The sequence below is a fragment of the Phycomyces blakesleeanus genome (assembly GCF_001638985.1).
Source record: "Phycomyces blakesleeanus NRRL 1555(-) unplaced genomic scaffold PHYBLscaffold_4, whole genome shotgun sequence".
NCBI lineage: Eukaryota > Fungi > Mucoromycota > Mucoromycetes > Mucorales > Phycomycetaceae > Phycomyces > Phycomyces blakesleeanus.
Genome location: NW_017265137.1, coordinates 1,788,796 through 1,809,105, shown reverse-complemented (window position 1 = coordinate 1,809,105; position 20,310 = coordinate 1,788,796). Strand labels below are relative to the sequence as shown.

The 20,310-nt window shown below is 32.1% G+C and overlaps 4 protein-coding genes across 4 annotated transcripts; 1 reads left to right on the top strand and 3 right to left on the bottom strand.

Annotated features, from left to right (window-relative positions):
• Positions 1–1,466: 1,466 nt before the first annotated feature.
• Positions 1,467–3,894, bottom strand: PHYBLDRAFT_176989 (glycosyltransferase family 58 protein). Its single transcript, XM_018437844.1, has 9 exons — positions 3,684–3,894; positions 3,405–3,504; positions 3,085–3,232; positions 2,862–3,019; positions 2,624–2,744; positions 2,268–2,476; positions 2,096–2,169; positions 1,834–1,993; positions 1,467–1,754 (listed from the first exon to the last, which is right to left on the bottom strand). Exons 1-9 carry the CDS (start codon positions 3,877–3,879, stop codon positions 1,604–1,606), a joined length of 1,317 nt encoding a protein of 438 aa, XP_018295813.1. The 5' UTR covers positions 3,880–3,894; the 3' UTR covers positions 1,467–1,603.
• A 409-nt stretch (positions 3,895–4,303) lies between these two features.
• Positions 4,304–7,459, bottom strand: PHYBLDRAFT_185619 (hypothetical protein; the record flags this gene model as incomplete). The annotated part of the gene is made up of 8 exons (XM_018439107.1): positions 6,866–7,459; positions 6,612–6,750; positions 5,912–6,473; positions 5,514–5,684; positions 5,238–5,389; positions 4,902–5,064; positions 4,559–4,755; positions 4,304–4,356 (listed from the first exon to the last, which is right to left on the bottom strand). Exons 1-8 carry the CDS (start codon positions 7,271–7,273, stop codon positions 4,304–4,306), a joined length of 1,845 nt encoding a protein of 614 aa, XP_018295812.1. The 5' UTR covers positions 7,274–7,459.
• Positions 7,460–8,351: 892 nt separating this feature from the next.
• PHYBLDRAFT_179983 (hypothetical protein) lies at positions 8,352–9,275 on the top strand. The gene is made up of 3 exons (XM_018438244.1): positions 8,352–8,468; positions 8,548–8,591; positions 8,727–9,275. Exons 1-3 carry the CDS (start codon positions 8,368–8,370, stop codon positions 8,966–8,968), a joined length of 387 nt encoding a protein of 128 aa, XP_018295811.1. The 5' UTR covers positions 8,352–8,367; the 3' UTR covers positions 8,969–9,275.
• Positions 9,276–16,462: 7,187 nt separating this feature from the next.
• On the bottom strand, positions 16,463–19,622 carry PHYBLDRAFT_141632 (hypothetical protein; the record flags this gene model as incomplete). Its single annotated transcript, XM_018430634.1, has 11 exons — positions 16,463–16,734; positions 16,837–16,947; positions 17,035–17,236; positions 17,388–17,581; positions 17,650–17,791; positions 17,880–18,166; positions 18,402–18,619; positions 18,770–18,867; positions 18,996–19,105; positions 19,219–19,380; positions 19,526–19,622. 11 exons carry the CDS (start codon positions 19,620–19,622, stop codon positions 16,463–16,465), a joined length of 1,893 nt encoding a protein of 630 aa, XP_018295810.1.
• Positions 19,623–20,310: the final 688 nt, after the last annotated feature.

The window sequence follows — 20,310 nt, the reverse complement described above, 5'->3', positions numbered from 1 at the left end:
ATATGTATGAAAGTGGCACGCTGTTTGAATCAAGCAATCAAAGCTTATTAATGAAAGGAAGAAAAAGAGAGAAAGAGAGGAATAGCTATAATACAGAACAAATATAAATAAACATGAATCGTCATCCTTTCATATTTCTTCAGTGGTCTAGAATGGTTTTATTCAATTCAATACAGGTCAGGGCAAAAGAGCAAAGTCCGATATACATATATACATATATATATGTATGTATATTCTTCTGTCTTTTATTTATTTGGTAACTTATATGACCCCTTTAGGGCATCTTAGTTTTATAGGAGCCCTTACTATAATACCCTTTTTTTGCTGTTATACTTGTTCTATCAAATTTCAAAGACGTGTTATTTGTGTATTAGCCTTAGTTTCTGGAATACCAAAGGTTAAACTGACACGGTATTGATATTTTCATCAACTTATAAGACCTCACAGCTTGACACCTTCTCTAATGTAAGAAAGAAATATATAATGCTGCTATATTTATTGGTTGATTGATTAATATACATAAAAGTAATAACATAATATTAACAAGTAATTACTTACCATTCACTGAGCAAAATAGTGAACAAACCGCAAAAAGGTTGTCCTCAATGAGCTTTTTGCGGCGTAAGATCTCTCTCTCTCCTTTCATCTCATCTCAATCTCCTAATATCGCTTCTTTCCCTCTCGGAATATCAGTGGTCTACTTACTAAACGCCGTCTAAAATTCCAAAAAGTTAAAAAAAAAAAAAAAGAATAATAATTTCCTGAGTACCCTCTCGGAGAGATCTACTCAGCTTCAAGACAAGTACATACTTACCCATATATACACATACAGTTCAATCCACTTATTCTTTACTAGAAGAATTTATATATATATATATGATTTCTCAAAAACACTTGATATTTTTCTTCTTCTTGTCGGTATTTTTTTTTTATTGATAAGGCCGCCGCGCTTACTGTACGGCCATTGAAGATATATTATGCAGTTGATTAAAGTAAAAAAATTAAAAAATTAAAAAGGGGAAGTGAAAATAAAGAGGGAATACGTGTACATAGTCTGGTAATCAGATTGAATAAAGGAAAAGGACCGACGTAATTGGACAAATAACGGTAAGATTTTGAGAGCTGATGAAAGATTAACAAAGTAATTACAGTCAGTTGAGCTTTTTGTAAAAAAAAAAAAAAAAAAAAAAAAAAAAAAAAAAAAAGAAAAGAAAGCATTAAAAAGACGCCGAACTATATAAATATATATATGAGCATAACATGGCTTTATAAAACTTGATAAAGAACCAGCTTATACAAAAGAAAGCAAGTCCAGTACAATATAGCCAGTGCTCGATATAGTGACAGTGACAGTGATAGTGATAGTGATAGTGATGTTATTTTTACTTCTTCCAACTACACCTCTAAATCGAGTACTGGCTGTAACAGTAAGAAAGTATGAAAAAAGGAGGGGCGAAGGGAGGTTTCATCTGCTCACCTGTTCACATGTTTCAGTTTTATTATCTTTTATATTATACTATATGATAATGACAACAGCAAGATAAATAAATGAAGAGAAGTATTTTAGTTGACAGGCATATATGTATATGCTCATATTAAGAGGCTATTCATTTTTCGATTGTTCGGTTTCTTCTTGATCTCTTTTAAACAGTCCTGTCAGAAGTATAGCATGACAAGCGAATAGAGTCCATGAACTCCTTTCGGTTGACGGGAATGTCATCCAGCACGCCTCAATAGTAGCCAGTACAAAGATTCTAGATAACAATTATAATACATATATATAAGTATATATACACCTATTGTCATGTAATTTTTGGTTGTTTTTGTATTTACCTAATATAGTTGCGAAAAGTCTGGGACCCGGTAGTCATCCATACACTTTGCCACAGCAGATAAGGAAGAGCATGGTAATACCAAGAGTAGAATTGGTAGTGCAATGATCTTGCAAACACCATACCAATAAGGTTGCTAGTGAACATCATGGAAAGGATGTCTTTGCCAAATATATATATATATATCAAATCCACAACAACGATTAATGACTTTTAAAGAAAGACTCTTTATATATATAATCATGATTATAAAGAAACTTTACCATCAGGAGAGACTGAACGGCGTACGGAATTACCCTTGAACCCATCCAAAAACACTTTGACAAGTCCACCTCCTCTAGATAACATGGTATAAATATATAAGAAAGAGTAACTCGCTTGTTTCGTGTATGTGTATTTGCGGGTGTAATACTGTCACCGGACAACACCATTTACCTTTTGCACCAGACAAAGTACAAGAAGAGAAACAAAACAATCGCATGACCAGCCAACAAAGACTTTGCAAACACACCAGATCCAAAGGTCTTTTCAGTAACCATTCTCCAGTTAACTGTCCACTGATAGTCAAATGATCTACTGAATTCGAATGCACGACCCAGGTATGATTCTGGATAGGTTGACAGAAACGGGTAACCCAAAACAATCTAAGTTGTGACATTTAGTTATTAATTCTCTCTCTCTCTCTCTCTTTGTGTATGTTAAGCTGTAACAACCATTTAACCTATAGTATCACTTTTTATTAAACATATATACACAGACACACACACACCAGAAAATAAATTTTGCCTTACCTGAATGCTTCCCATAAGTGATAGAACAGCAAAGGTTCTCCATGCACCAATAGCCTGCCACAGCAAAATACCAAAAGCAGGAAAAAACAAAAGAACATTCATCTTTACAGAAATAGCCAGACTATAATCATTTTTATTTTATTTTATTAAATTAAATTAAATTAAATTTGTTAATGACTACTGCAAAGTAATACAGCACCAAAATAAACTCCTATATATATCTGTCTGTCTGACTTACCTGTACAGAATACCACTAAATACCCATCGTTTGTGTATCATGGCCAGAATACAACTGTACATAAAAAACATTGCTACAGGGTCATTGAAGCATCTGAGAGCATAGATAGAATGAAGTCTTTTAGAAAGACAAAGTAAAGCAAGTGCATAGGGAGGGAACTATTACAAATTAATATTTATCAGCCAACAAGTACAAATAAATAAATAGAGATATATATATATACCTTTTTGGATTTGCTGTATAGTGCAAACACCACAGCCTGTGTGGCTAGGTAAAGACCAGCAAATATGTACTGAGCAAGACGGACATTGGTACCCTTGTTGGTCAAATAATACAGCCCAGAGTAAATATACACAAACCCGGCAGGATACCTTTATAGATAAATTTTATTATAAATGATTAATTAAGGTCTTTATAGCTCAATTGAATATATACAGGTATGTATAAGCTTAAATATTAGTACCATTAAAGCTTGTCTTTATTTTATAGCTAAAAAAATAAAAAATAAATGATAGAAGCAGTAATTCGCTTGTTTTTACTCACACCAAAGGTCCAGTATCGCCACGTAGGTTTAGATAATCTCGTTCACCTTCGATAAACCCTTTGACTTCTTGCATATAAGCAGTCCAGTCAATTTCTGTATCTAATGGTTAGATCAAGTTTAGGGTCCAGAAACATATTTATATTAAAGAAATAAAGAAAGAAAGAAAAATGGGTTACTATTTTAACCCTTAAAAGAGCGTCATTTTCATTTTTCATTTTTCATTATTATTTTTTTGGTTTAAAATTTAGTTATTAATATTATTAATTGCTATTACTTACATGCTACTTTTTGAATAATGACAATGTTGAGTACAAGTTCACCCAACAACAAGATTGTGGCAATGTACCAAATGTAAGAAGGATCCATCAAGACATTTGTAAGAAATTTCCCAATGTCTTCTAGCTTGATGACCTTGGAGTCATTAGAGTTTATAGTCGATTGTCTCGGTCGCTTTCGTTTGACAGATTGTGCCATACTAATCAAGTTGATAAAGAAAATGAACAAGATGATTCTCTCAATCAAACCTTCTTTTTATTTTTATTTTTCTTATTTTTTTTTATATAAAGTGAGCTTAATTTTGCTGAACAATTAATTATTATTATTTTTTAGACTCAGTTAATTTTGACTTTTTTTTTTCTTTTATATATATTTGTTTCAAATTTCAAGAAAAAATAATAATATTATATAATATGATATAATATGATATGAAGCAACAAGAGAGAAAGAAAGAGAAAAAAAAGGAGGATTTTTTGTTTTGTTTTTTGTTTTAAATGCACAATTGGATATAAAGAATAAAAAGAAGAAAGTAAAGGTAAAGAATGATAGAGTGCAAAAGGTGGAGGGGGGCGATAGGAGGTATTGAGAATTGGGAATTGAAGGGTGGGGATAAGATTTGATATCAAGGTAAGTTTGATAAAGGGGAATAGGTTTGTGAGGAGAATGGGTATAAGACTACAATAGCAATAGTAATAGAAAAAAAATGAAAATATAAAGGGGAGGAAGAGAAGTAAGAGGAAAAGGGGATATACAGATGATATATAGAGATAGATAGATATAGATAGGACAGTAATGATGATAATAATGATAATTATGGTAATGGTAATGGTAATGGTAATGGTAGTGATGATAGGTATATATTATGATTATTACACACCCTCTACAGGTGAAGGATCATCACAAATGGTTCGTTCAGGTAGTGGTACGTCAGATATCTTTCCTGTGGCAGGATCGATACTGGAAACATTGCAAACACGAGCCGAGTGTAGTTGTGTCACACCAGGTAACGACATTAAGCTATATTTTAGCACACCTCTGACTGTAAGCTCATACGGGTATCTTATAAGGAGCGACCTATCAATACGAATATGAGTGAGTTTATGTTATGAGCACAAAGATAATATAAGCTTATGTTTATATTTAAACAAGTACAACAGTTGATCTGTGTATGGGTTAAATTAGGTCAAGGTTTGGTCTGGTTAGGGTTTAGGGGTCTTTACCAACGCTCATTTCCACGATTGTCGCCATGGGTGGCTCCGGGATTCTTGATTTGGATTTGACTGATGGCCGTGCTTTGTGTAGAGTGAAATATCTTTCCAGGTTCAAATACAAGTGGATCTTCTAACTGATAAATAGTCCCAAGAAATTCGGCTGGATCAGCACCTAAAGACCATCATGATCAAGAAATATATTTGATATGATTTAAATGATCATAATAAATAAACCACAAAGTCTATCTTCCCCTCCACCTCCTCTTCAAGCATTCTATTCTTTGTGAATTGTATATATATATGTGTGTGTGTGTGTGTGTTTATATTGGGTATTTCAAGACTTACCTTGAGGGTCAATCCCTACTAATGACGATTCACTTGATTCCAAAGGGCTGTCATTGGTTTGATTCATACTGGCTATAGTGGGTACAAAATGACTGGATGCAAAAACACTAAAAGATGCATGGCTGATCTGAACTGTCCACCAATTGTAGTTTCTATTTGTTGATAATGTTGTTTTTTCACAATAAGAATAAAATTATAAAGTTGCATATTGTATAATATAAAGAAACGCATGAGTTTTTGTCAATATGAATATGAATATTATCAGATGTTGTTTACCTGGCTCGTACTTGTAAATTGAATATGAGCTCCTTTTGAGTACCAAGGACATTACTGATCCCAACAACCTCAACCTCTGTCAGTGGGGAAGCGACAAAGATCAAGAATAGCCATATAGCACCAGTACCAGCCATGCAACCCAGAAAAATCCAAAGTAGAATCATTCCTTTACTATTTGTGTTTGTGGATATTATTATTATTATTGAAGAAAATGATAAGAATTAAAATATATATATATAAAGATGGGGGGACTCAATATTATTGTTACTATTATTTATCGTTTAATAATTCAATTTTAATTTATTTGTTTTTTTTTAAAAAAAAATAAATAAAATAAATGAATAAAATGTGTTATATATCTATATAAGCTATCTATCTATTTATCAAATGTTGCTTACTTTTTGCCACTCGGCTTTCGTCTTTTTTTACCATAGGCTCTATTCACAAGGGGCCTGTTTTCATCATCACTTGGATACCAGTAATCCTGTCGCTGGTACCTTGGTTTCTTTTGTAGAGAGGAGAGCGTGTAAGGATGTCCGCCAGTTGTGGGTAGTTCGGAAACGGCTGATCGTAGAACCGGTCGGCGAGGAGAATGCCGCGATTGCTTTTGATATTGTTGGTTGTGTTGTTGCTGTGGCTGTTGCTGGTCGCTGTTGTAATTGTAGTTGTAAAAGGATGAATATGAAGGTTTTTCTCGTGCATAATAATCCGACCCCTCGGTTCCACCGCCACCGCCACCACCACCGCCGGGATTCATATGATCTGTTGCTGCTCCTACTACTGATCCTGCTGCTGTAGAAGGAGTAGAGTATCGATTGTGTGGTGGCAAGGTAGAGTAGAATGAAGAAGGTCCGTGGAAGGATTGTGGGTGGTCAGAGTCAACATTAGACCAGGGTGGTGGATAGAATGAAGCTTGTGAAGTCTTGTCACGATAAACATATCCTTCGTGTTCATCAGAATCTAATATATATATATATATAATGAGACAAGAGAACTACATTTAATATTTTCCAAAATTCATATATCTATTTACACACACACATATTTATATATATACATAGACTTAATTGAAAAAAAAAAAGTTCATGTCTTTTGTACCATCAACATCAAGTACAGCATCACTTAGGTTCTGTGCAAAGATCTCTGTAGGCGTAATATAGCTCGAGGCGATTGGCCGTCGCTTCTTCTTTTGTGAGCGTATCGATTCATTTCCGGATTTTATGCTCTTTACATCTCCCTACAATATATATATATATATATATATAATAATAACAATAAGAAAGATAATCCTTACAAAAGAAACTTGAACTTTCTTTATAATATTATTATCTACCCAAAAAAAGAAATCATACTTGGGAAGTCACCCGTCTGGCTTCATTTGTGTGAAAGATAGGCGGATCTGGAAATACGGCAGTTTCAACAGTAAGCTGTCTCAATGAACCACCGCTAATATAATCTTGCTTGCTTGCAAGAAGGTCTCTCGATTTCGACGGCATTAGACTTCTGAATGGCAATGAATCGAGGGTCATAAACCTAGACGCGTCTGAGCTCTGCACGGCACTGAAATTAGGGCGGGTTCTGGAAACGTTTCGAGCAAGTGGGGTGGCGACATCCATATTAGGTTTTCGTCGTAAGGTGCGGGATCTAGAAGGTGAAGAAGACAAGAGCTCATCTTCAGTACTGGTTGTTGTTGCCCCGATTCCAGAGTCATCTAGAGTAACAGTACTCGGGATTTGGGACGGACTATAGTATGTCGCCATGACAAAGACCAAGTCAGAAAAGAAAGAATGATAATAAAGAAAAGAATGAATTGAAGAAAGACAAAAAGAATATATATAAAAGAGGGAAAGGATGAAGAAGAGAAAGAAGAAGAAGAAGAGGGATCCTCCTTTATTTTTCTGTAGTGTTGAAAAATATCACCCTCTTTTTTTTGCGATTTTTTTTTATTTTATATATATATATATATATTGGCTTTTATTGTTAAGCTTGGTTGACTGGTTGGTTGGTTTACTGGTTGACAGGTAGGTTAGGTAAGGTAAGGTAACGTTGGCTGACTGGTTGGTTGATTGTTGCAAATTGGAAAAAGAAATATTCAAACGGGTTGGCAGTGCCTTTTTTTTTTATTTTATTTTATTTTTTATTTTTCAGATGGACCACTTGAAATAGTTAGCCCACAAAGCGCGTGGGCAGTCCACGTGAGCTCGTAGAACGTGCCCTTTTTGTATGTGTGTGTTTTACATACATTTTCATGAGGAGGGAGAAGGGTTCTGGCCCGTACCAGACATCCAAAAAAAAAAAAAAAGATAAAATATATAAAAGATCAAAAGGCATCTCAAGAACAAGTAAGTTTGAAAGACAAAAGAAGACTTTTTCTAATTCTTATTCTTCGCCCTGTTTTTTATTTCCATTAAATTTTACATGAATAATGATATATTTGAAATTCATTAGTAAGTTTTTTTTTTTACTTCTTTTCTTTATTATTCTTATCATTACTGTTACTAATATAAATACAATACAATACAATACAATACAATACAATACAATGCAGATATTCTTTTGGTTGTATTCAATAAAGGAAATCCCACTATTAAATATTTTTACAAAGACTCTATAAAAGTTTCCCGAGAAAGTCAAAGAAAATACTTTTTATATATGAAAGACCTTTTTCTTTTTCTTAATCTTAAAAAACAAAGTAAGAAACTCATGGCCAAAAATTTCTCTTTTGTGGAATCTACATGATTTGGACAAAGCGAGTCACATACCTTTAATTCCTTGTGCTCTTGCTTATCAAAGACTCCTCCCCAAAAAAAAAGAGAGAAGGAAGGAAAACGATTTCACCATTGACCGACTGACAATGACCTCAAAGGCAACCCAAGAATATCGTGCCTCATTCATAACCTTGATCTCACAACTTACTGTGATTGAAAAAAAGGGACAGGAGTTCTTTGACAGAATGTAAGCTGTCCTGTTATGTTTGTTTGCCAGACCAACCAAAGCAACCCAACTCATCTTATTGATTCTATTACCATTCAAGCGAGAATTCAGTATGGACTCCTTATGTGCCAACATCAGCCCAAAGTACGTGCTCCAGAGACTCCTTAGCTTAACTAACTAACTAACTAACTAACTAAAATAAAATAAAATAAAATAAAATAAAATAGAGTAAAGAAAAGAAGAAACACCTGATCACCATTTAACATAATCTGTTCTTAGCTGATTTCGAACAGCTTATGATCTCCCTTCAGAACCTTGAGACCCACGCACGCACTTCTGGTCTGTTGAGCATTGCAGGATCTTCTACTGATGCAGCTGATGGACAGTCATCTCCTCAGCCAAAAAATCTTGCCGTGAGAGATGCTGACACGCTACAGGCAGTAGACACATTCTTTCAAGAGAAGAATCGATTGTTGATGAATATCCGTGCTGCTGTTAATGCAGCACACAGACCTTCTTAACCAAACCAAACCAAACCAAACAACAACAAAAAAGTAATCAGAAAGATAAAAAAAATGACTGAATGAATGAACTAATGAAAGAGAGAAATACATTTATTGAGCAAATCAATAACAAACAAATGAAAGCAACAATATATTTGATAAAAAGATATAAGCATTTTTATATATATATATATATATATATATATATATACTTACTTTTTGTAATTGTTCTTTCAAAGAGAAGAGTATTAAAAGTTAAAAACAGACTTCTTTGTACATAGATAATAAATAAATAAATCAGGTCCATGCACTACTTTCACCTATTAAAGCCTGTTTAAATGCAAATGCAAATATAAGATAATGTAATGTAAGATAATATAAGAAGAGTATTTTTAATGTGCTGTGATACAAGTGAATAATATGTACATAGCATATAGATGTATGTAAGTGTATGTATGCATGTATACATAAATCATCATAATATCGTTTTAATTCTTTTATCAATTCAGCCTTGAATATTCTTGTGCCTACCATTTTCATATGTTCTTGATAGTTAGTTATCCTATCAGAGGCGTGTGAACAGTTGATAGCAAATTTTTAATCTATTTATTGATGTATTCATTGCATCTCTTGTTTATTGTTCCTTATAAAGTCATCAGTAAGATTATATACATGTGTGTGTGTGTGTTGGTGACAAACAATTTGATCTTCACCCTCATTTATCAAAACTCAGCAATGACAAGATATGAAAAAGTACAAAACTTAAAAGCATATCCTATATACAGAAACGGATTGGATGTCGGTCTAGATCCTCCTACCTCTTACTATTCTATCTATCTACACCACATCTTTGCCTTTCGTTTCTTTTGGTTTATCATTTTGAACGTATGATTCTTGATGATTCCAAGTTAAAATTCTATACATACAATCATATCATACTTCTAGTGATCGTATATTTATAATTCACTTGTATGTACATGTGTGTGTCTCAAGAATGTTTCAATATCAAATACATAAAGAAAGACTACAAGATATTCGGTTGTCAAACCATTAATTATTTTATTTTTTAAAGAAAGTCGTTTCAAACACGGGCCATGCAATTGTTTCTCACGATGAAATCGAGTCTTTCACGGGAACATCTTGTTCAGGGTACAGGGATCCATTAAGATAACGATACGACACAACACAACACAACACAACACAACAAATAGAACCAAATAATATATATGTATGTATGTATGTATATTTAAATAAATCACATTCTATCCAATTTTAGTATTGGCTCTGAACTTGACTCTAGCCTTTGCTTTAGTTTTTGGTCTAACTCTAGCTATAGATCCAGCTCTAGCTGTAATTATAGTTTTAAATTTAGCTTCTTTTTTTTATAGAAAATACAAATGAAATGAAATGAAATAATAACGACATCAAGCCACAGATCTAGAACTTCTTTTAACTTTTGACTATATTCATCGCAAAGTTAAAAGCCTTTAACTTGTTCTTTATATATACTGACATTATTATGAAGAATTAATATAAACTACAGCTGTTTTATATATAAATATATATAATATGCTGTTATGTAAATGATGATTTAAGAATCACCTCATAATAAAATAAAATAAAAGGACTTAAAAAGTCCCTTTGTTATAAAGTATATACTCATTTGGAAACCAACTGAGGCCAAAATAATAATAATAAAGAGAGAAAGAAAGATCATTTGATGTCATTTACCATTTATTTCTAAAAGAGATACAAGGATAGAATTCGAAAAAGGTATGTAAATTGCAAAGGGTTTTAACAGACATTGTTGGGTACATTGCTAGTAGTCATAAAATGTATAGATTAAGTCTCTAATATGTTTTGATGTCAAGCTTCCAGCAAGTCTTGTATATGTATATATACACAAGAGTCCTCTGAATAATAAAGGAAAAAAAAAAGATTTATTTAAACGTTTCAGCATTCAAAATTTTGTAGATCCCTAGGGTCAAACTGGACTTTTCTAACCCCAACAAAAACTAAAAACTAAATCTATGGCCATTGTTTCAAATCTTGATCAAAATTTATGCAGTAATGCCATTCGTGTTTGTTTAGAGACCAACAGAGCTAAAAGAAAGTATGATGATCATTTCATATATTTACCTGTAGTATACACCCTTCTTATTAAACTTCTTTAGGATTGATGTCTATTAAAGATAAAACAAAAATAAGAATAATTATATAAACCACTCTTCTAATAATTACAGTCTAATTAGGAGCCTCCCCACTGTTGTGCAATAGTATTTCTGTTGTATTGTAAACTATGTAAGTGTAAATAATGTGAGGCGTGCATGCTCTCAATATAAAATAAAATCTAGTGAATTATTCCTGAGATTTCTACATTTATTATTATTATTTAGCTTGCCAGGGTCATTAGCAAATTCTAGCCAGAGCCTGGATTTAATTTAATTCGCAAGTACAATTTAGGTGACATTTCTGACTTGATACACTATTACTCTTTCCCCTAGCATTATTTATTTATTTATTTACTTTTTTTTTATCCAAGAGTTTCATGGCTCAATAGGAACCAGTCATTTGATCAATTGACCACTCCTCTATTATTTTATATGTACCTCCTACCTTGCTGATCAAAGTAAAATAATAATAGATGTACAAGAAAAAACTAATCAGAGTGCAAAGAAACCCAAATTCTTGCATGTCTTTCAAGTCTATCCAAAATGTCAAGCAATGTCTTGATCGTAAGACACCTCTCCCAATTCCACAGTAATTGCTCTCTACTTTTTCATCAAGCATTTTGGGACAAATATTCCTTTTTTTTTCTAATTTTTTTTTTGGTTACATTTGAAAAGATTATAATTTATTTATTTTTTAGAAATGAAGTTTTTCAACGATTTCCTTTCTTTTGAATTAGACATCTTTTAAATAAAAATGGACTACGTTTTATTTAATCGCAGTCCTCCACGTCCATCTTCTCCGTGTTCACCTTTTTTTTTATTCTTATTTGTCTATAAAGCCCACAATAACTAGGGAGCGACAATTTTACATGTCATTTGGTACTACATATAGCAACTATAATTGCAATAAATATGTAAAAGAATTATTGACAAACTAGAAGGCTTGGATGTTTGCTACAACGAAGATCCCATGGAGCCTTTTGTTATCTCGACTTTCAAAATCAACGCGTACCCATTAAAATATAGCACTTACAACAGTAAAAAAAAAATGGGTTCGATGTTAGACAAAGAAGATGAAATTTTAAGAAAAAAGCAACTTGGGTACAATATATATTGCTGCATAATCTAGAGAGAAAACAGCTGTTCCCAACGAAATGGAGGTTGACGGGAGACACAAATGGTAATAAGCATCAAAAAGTAAAAATTGTTAATATAAAAAGTAACCAAAAATTATAACTTTTTTTTTTTTTTTAGATTTGATCCGTTTCATCTCCACAGATAAGAAAGTATGTCTGGTGGGCGATTGACCACCCCGGGTTAACGATCAATTGTGAAGATCTCAGAGATTTCATTGAGTAATAAGATATATATACATATATATATATATAAAACCTGATTATAACGGTTTTTGTAATTCACTAGAAACAATAAAAATCTGGCAATGAGCATAATTGATAACCTGCTTTTCAATAACAAGGCTCACATCTACGAAAGAAGAGAGTTGCTTAATAACTCGCAGCTACTCCAAAAATGTCAACTGTAGAAATGAACCTCGGCAAAGATCGAAACAATAAACTTTTTATTTTCAAATTCTAAAGCTTTAATCTTGTTGTGTTCCAGAGACATCTCCTCTATTACAATAATAGACTTCACACTATAATTAATATTGTCATGATTTATGCACGAGTATTGGTGAACTCTGATTTATCACGTAATGGAATAAAACAATTAAAATTAAGTTGAGGTATTCAGGATTGTTATTAGGTTAGTATCTCAATAATGGGAAAAGCAGATACTGTTTATTGCTGTTTACCAGCGTATAACCGGTAAAGTATCAGGTTAATTCAGCCAAATAAGGTGCTCACGAAATGAGACTACATAATGAAAAATCGATATCGATCACAGAAAATATTCCTAATTTGAAAATGGTGCAGTAAAACACACTATACAAGGCGCATTTTCGGATTTTTTTTTCGATAGTAGCTTATATTTATTCAAAAGGTAGAGTAGCTATTATATAAGTTAATAATGTCAAACTGTTTAATATGTTAATTTATAGCCTAAGAATACCTTTTTTTTGCAGTGCTTGTTAGAAAAGAACATCTATTCATAGCAGTTAGTAGCTCTTAAAGGCGCTCCTTATAAATGTGTTTTATTGTATGTATATATACAAAGAGAAATTATTTGTTGAAATGATATATACTGTAAATAATGTATAACAAACACCATGAATACATAGTTCATGTTGTTACTGAGACTGGGTTGACTTTGATAGCTATAATATATATGTATTGTGTGTGTGTGTATGGGTTGGTGGGCTATTGATATTTACATAATCTTAATAGCAAGTTCTTGTGGATCAAGTAATTCTTTCAGAGAGTATACAAAAGAATGACAATGTTTAAACATGACATCAATCAATCAATCAGTTGGTTAAAATAAACTTAGAGTACTTGTACATATTAGGACAAATAGTAAGAAGAAAAATGTTGAAGTGACATTTGAGAACAGTAATGGTTTCCAAGTTGGTCCATACACAACTTCAAGAATTCTCGATAATGATCTAGTACTGGATATGTGCACATGTATATGTGTAATGATAATGATAATGATAATGATAGAAGAGAGATGGAGATAAAAGAAAAAAAAATAACGCAATTGATTGACAAACACAGACACAGACACACATTATATCTGTCTATATCTCTAATATACAAAGATATACTTGGCACAAAGGCTGGCTTATAGTATTCCGAGTTTTGTATTGTGGCTTTTAATGACACAGAAGGCCAAGAGTCAAAGTTATTACAATTTAGAGAAAAGAGCTGGATAGGCACCGAGAGAAAAAAATAAAGAAAGAAAACGCCATAAATAATATGATAAATTTGTTCACAAAGTTAAAAAAAAAGGGGGGGGGGGGTTGGTAATACACACACGGACGTACATACGGATGTACACACGGACTCAATTTTGTCACAAATTAGTTTTGTACCTTGACGGAAAGAAAAACTATATCTACTAGTGAAAAAACAAATCCTTTCGAGTGCCTAGTATGTATACTTGGTGTATCGTATATAGCGTATAGTGTAGTATATTGGAGCTTACACAAGGTTAGAATTATTCTCTCCTAAAGTATTAGACTTGCTTTCTATTCAGAAGAAGCCTAAAGTGAAGCAGGTCAGCATAGTAGATACAAATTAGATTGTAATACAATGGTTGTAGATAAATCACATAGAAACATTCCAAGACCGTGTAGCCTTAGATCCTCTATATATATATCTTGATTTCTTTCTTATTATTATTTGTATACTATTCCAACCACAACCGCCATATCACAAGGATTGTATGATAGTACCTATATATATATATATCTCTTAATTAATTAATTAATATATGTGTGTCTTTCTTTGATATGAATGGTTCTAAATATTATAATGTGCAAGGTTCAATAAATTTTCAAGTGCATGTGAATTTTTATATTTGCTCACTAGATAAAGGGTATATATAAAATAAATAGAGTTTTTTTTTAAAGTAGGATAATGTTAATTATTGGGTGGAAACCTTATAAATTTGTCAGAACAACAACATTAATGTCAATGCCAATGTCAAGAGTAGCAGCAAAGAACAAATAAGAGCTAATAACCCGGGCGTACAGTTTTCATGACTCAATCGTGGGAATGAAATAAAAGGATAAAGAAAAATAAAAATAAAAAAGTTAAAAGAAGAAGAGAGAAGTGGGGGGGGGGGGGGACTGTGCAATTTTTGTTTCATATCTTTAATCTTGACAGTCGATAATCTATAATTTTTTGCTTTGATAATAAAGCAAGAAAATATACATATATAATTATATATAATAATATAAGCTTATTATTTTGACTTGATTGTGCTAGGAAATTTCTCTTTTATCGTGGGGTTTTCATGCTCTTCTAACTTCTGTACTCTCTGTACACCATTTGTCCTTTTCATACATGTATTTGTTTATTTTGTTTGCTTATTAGACTTTTGTAGATGTCCAATTTATGTTTGAGTTTCGTTTTCCTTTTTTCTTGTTATTTTATGTTATGTTATGTTATGTTATGTTATGCTATTTACCGCGGCATTAAAGACAAAAAATAAATACAAAATACAAAATCTTATTCTTGTAAATTTGGTCACAAAAATCAAGTCTCCAACTTGTTCCTATTCTGTTATATGTGATCAGTTGCCAGACCAACATGTGTGTATATATAGTTTTGTCCAGCTCAGCTCAGTTCAGCTCAGGTCCGGAGTAACACATGCCGCATCTTTATTTTTTATACATATAAAACACTAAATCCAGACCTAGGTAATTTTCATTAATTGACAGTGTGAGCTCATCCTTATATCAACACAATACATGAATTTACAGAAAGAATAAAAAAGGGAATCTCTCTGTCTCTCTATACATTTACTTATTATGTATGTCAAGCCTAGTGGTGTATGTATGTGAATTCTAAAGAATGTCTTCCAATAATACTGGTGGATCACTTAACTAACTTCTTGATACTTAACAGCTCGATATATCGGTACTTTAATTATTTGAAAATGATTGGTTGTAGAAAGCCCAAAAAAAAAGTTTAGGTACCTAAATGCTGAGTTCTTTTTTTTAGGTTCTCTACAACCAATCATTTTCAAATAATTAAAGTACCGATATATCGAGCTGTTAAGTATCAAGAACAGGTAGAACCCCTTTATTAAATCCTATAATTTATTTATTTTATTATTATTATTATTTTTAAAAAAAAACGGTATGAACAGATGTAGATTATTTTGATTGAATAATCTCATCTACAGTAAATGTAATTATATATACATATATATAAATTTTTATTTTTGTTTATTTTATTTTCAAAGAAAGGAAAGAAAGAAAGAAAAAAGTATAATATATAATGCTCATTCGAAATAGAGTACACAATCTATGGGTCTATACAGGAAATATAATATATAAGGAGAATAATGATAATAATGATAATAGTAGTAGTAATAAACATAATAGTAATAATAATAATAATAATAATAATAATAATAATAATAAAACATAATAGTAAGAATAATGAATAATAGAAAGTGAGAGATAGATAGGTGAGTGGGTAGGTTGATTGATTGATTGGTTGATTGGTTGGTTAGTTGGTAAGAGATAAAGTGAGAGTGAGAGTGTAAGTGTAAGTGTAAGTGAAAATATAATAAGAAAATTACAGAAAAAATAAAATTACATCTAATAAGAAGAAGAAGAAGTAAGAAGAGGGAACCAATGGATTGTTGCTGTTAATGTTGTTGCTGTCTCTCTCTCTACTCTTTTGTTTTTGTTTTTTGTTTTCGACTTTTACTGTATGGTACATTGACAGAGTGCTGGACCTCCTCTACTTCCTGTAGTATTTGTCCAGTTGTCCAACATGGGATCTTCTTGGGATTGGTTGATGTGGTAGGGTTTCGTATTGGCCATCCCATGGTTTCCATAGTCAGACATTGCCATTGCAGGCATCGAAGGTAGTTTAAACAATCCATCATTTGTCTGACTCTCCATTGACAGGCGCAAGAGCTGCCCAGAATTCGGTGCTCTTGTATACTCCATTTCCTGGAGTACTCCTTTAGCCTCTATTTCATTATTATTATTTTGTAAAATATTGCAAAGTATTAGATAAATCGTTTTCTTTTGGCGTAATGCATACATACATATATATGTATATTGTACATTACCTGATTCATATATGTCTCCTAGACTGGACACTCCAGAATCATGCAGTGCATTCTTACGGATCTCCCATCTTTTAAGATTGCGTTGCATATGGTCTACTGCAAAGGATATTTCTACAAGCCATACATACACGCACATATATAAAAAGAATGTGTCAAAGAAAGAGAGATCAAGGATAAAAGTATACAAGTTTAATTTACCTTGCATTACATCTGCTACACTTGAAAACAAATCCAGAGTAACATAGCGAATGAACCCAATTTGGGAATCCTCTAGTACAATCTTGTCTCGATCATTCAGAGGCAGTACAGGCATCCCCAGTTCACGTTCCAGATCACCTTGACAAGCAAATTCTTCTACCAAAAGTTCTGCCCACTTTGCAGCCTGTGTGTAAGGACGTGCCTACAACAACAACAACAACAACAATAATAATATTAACATTTTTTTTTTAAAAAAAAAGAAGAATTAAATATTGTGTACAGAGAATATTAAGATCTGTGTATCCACACACACACGCACACATATATATATATATATATATATATATACTTACGACGTTACTAATGTCAGCACATTTGATAATAGCACTACACAACAACAAGCGTTCTTTTTCACACTCTGCCTCGCACATTTCATGGAACAAGGTCGTACGTAGGCGAGTCGCTTGTTCTTTTATCTTGATCACATAATCACCATGATGTGCCATGTCAGTAGCCAGAATACTTGTAACTACTCTCTTTCTGAATTCTATATAAATATATATAAGTATGTGTTTTTTCTCTCTCTCTCTTTATTTTTTTCCCCTCTTTCTTTACCTTGGTATTCAGATGATCCTACTCCTCCTGCAAATTTATCAAACCCATGTCTCTTGATAACTTGAAACAATGTCATTGCATGAAAGCTCTCTAAAACTGAGCAATCATTGTAAAGCAAGGCTAATGGTGTATCAGAATTTATCTATATAGATAACAGAAAGAAAGAAAGAAAAAAAGAAGAAAAAAAAAGTCATGTCAAATTGAAAAAAAGAGATATATATATATCTTACCATGAATAGGTTATTGACACCAGGATGAGCAGCATCGTGACCAATGGCTGCAATCAATAGCGCATAGACATCTTTGGTTCTAAGTAAAGATTGAGGCCATGTATTGCTACTATTGCTACTCTTGCGATCGTTTGGCTGTGAGCAAGTGTCTGCAAAGGACAGAACACCTAGTGTACAGAGCATGTAATAGGTACACTGTAGGACATCGACTGCGTGGGCAAAGTTGTGGTAAGGGTTCTGGTCGTGATAGGCCCTTGAGAGATCGAGAATAAAATGGTAGAGTTGAGCTGATAAAGAATATTATGATTGTGTGATTATTTTTGTTACTGTTGTTATTGTTATTATTAAATATAATTAAATAATTAATTGATTAATTGATAAAATGAAATGAAATTATATTATATTATATTATTAAATCAAGTTAATAAATAAATATCCAATAGTAATAATACTCTTTAATCCCTTGATTTTGTATGTATTTAAATAAATAAATAAATGAATAAATAAAGATATATGTTTTACCTTGAGTAACTGGTGCTTGGGATAGTTCTGGTAATAAAAACACTTGTTCAAATATCAAGACCACGCAATAAATCAAGTCATTCTGTTCAAGATCAAGAGGACAGAAATCCCAGCTAGAAATAAGTTGTTTCAGAAACACCGTGCGTTCATTTGACAGTTTGTGGTAATTGCTTTGAGTAACCCGAGGTGCATGTCTTTCTACAATAGCCTTGATCAACCTACAAAACAGTAATAATAATAATAGGATTTACAAAAGGTCAAAAAAAAATTAACTTTGATTTTCTCTCTATTAGTTAATAATATTATTATTTTTGTTTGCTGCCCTTTGTTTTGTGTTTAGGATCATGAAATTATTTGGGATTATTTACTCTTCATCTTTTGCAAACATTTGCTTGATACGATCGCAGACAGGTATTGGTGGGGTGATTTCATCTCGGCTTTTTCCGGGATGGAATGAATATAGTCGCTATTATTGTTGTATTGTATATTAATATTAATATATATATATATATGTATATGTATATATGTATGTATGTGTATGTAGGTAGGTAGGTAAAAATAAATAAATAAATAAATAAATAAAAGGTGGCTTACTAAGAATAGAGTCTTGATCACTTCTGGACGGAGCGGCTTTAATAGATAATCAGCAGCACCGGCATTGATACAGTCAATCATAAATTCGGAGGATTCGGTCGAAGAATAGACTTGATTGTTAACATATTGATATATAACAGCACAAGTAATAGTAGTAGAATAGGTTTTGTATTATTAGTTCTCCATTTAATGTCTCATTAATCATAAACTCACAAACACATACCAATAATAGGAACTCGATTAACAAGCTCTTTGAGCTCATGGCGGGTGTGATTGATCCAAGCAACAGGAGAGGCTATTGTGTCAAGATCGACCAGTAATAAAGTTGGTATTGACTGGCACTGGATCCATTCGATTGCTTCTCCAACATCAGAATAGGTTTGGACTATATTGATAAATAGTATTATTTTCATTATTCTCTTGACTATTTAATAAATTTCTAAATATGTACACTTTACACACCCAGAGATTTATATCTATATATATATATATATATATTATTCATCTTATTTGTAAATAAATTAACTAACCTGTACGGAATACTGATTGGAGTAAAAATAATGTATTGGGCGGTAGATCAGATAATGAGGGTTGTAATAAGACAACCGAGCAACGAAATGATTCCATTTTTTTTTGTCAATTTGTCTATATGTCTATATATATATTTATGTACGTAGTATGTATCTGAAAAATACTAATAAAAAGAATAAAGAAGAAGAGGTAGAGGAAGAAGAGGTAGAGGAAAAGGAAGAGGAAGAGGAAGAGGAAGGAGGGATTTGTTCTATCTATCTATTTATCTATCTATCTATCGATCGTTTGCTTGCTTGCTTGTTCACTGTTTCGGTTCTCCTTTTCTTTTTTTTCTTTTTTTTCTTTTTTTTGGTTATTCTTCTTCTCGTTACTCGTTACGCTCGCTCTATCGTCCGTTCTCGTTCTCGGTCTCGGTCTTCACTAATCGTTATTCGTTTGCTTTGTTGTCTTTCTTTATTTTTTATTTTTTTTTTGTTTGGTTTGGTTTGGTTTGGTTTGGTTTGGTTTGGTTTGGTTTCGTTCTTGGCTCGAATGTGAATGTTGATCGTCTTGAGGTTATTGTTGTTCTTTCTTTTTCCTTGTTGGTAAATTGGTGATTTTTGAGAATTGGAAAAAAAAAGTTGTAGTAGATGGGATGAAAATGAATAATGAATGAATTTAAATGATGGTAAAATATATAATATAATATAATATATAATATAATATAATATAATATAATATATAAAAAAAGAAGAAGGAAAAATTAAAATTAAAATTAAAAAAAAAAAAAAGAAAAAAAAAGGAA

Excerpts from the sequence above, each read along its gene's own strand:
- PHYBLDRAFT_176989 (XM_018437844.1), bottom strand. The coding sequence starts at position 3,879 with ATGGCACAATCTGTCAAACGAAAGCGACCGAGACAATCGACTATAAAC. Across the intron at positions 3,020-3,084 it reads TATACAGCAAATCCAAAAAG|TTCCCTCCCTATGCACTTGC; the intron begins GTATATATATAT and ends AATTTGTAATAG. Across the intron at positions 2,477-2,623 it reads CACTTATGGGAAGCATTCAG|ATTGTTTTGGGTTACCCGTT; the intron begins GTAAGGCAAAAT and ends GTCACAACTTAG.
- PHYBLDRAFT_179983 (XM_018438244.1), top strand. The coding sequence starts at position 8,368 with ATGACCTCAAAGGCAACCCAAGAATATCGTGCCTCATTCATAACCTTG. Across the intron at positions 8,469-8,547 it reads CAGGAGTTCTTTGACAGAAT|CGAGAATTCAGTATGGACTC; the intron begins GTAAGCTGTCCT and ends TTACCATTCAAG. Across the intron at positions 8,592-8,726 it reads TGTGCCAACATCAGCCCAAA|CTGATTTCGAACAGCTTATG; the intron begins GTACGTGCTCCA and ends ATCTGTTCTTAG.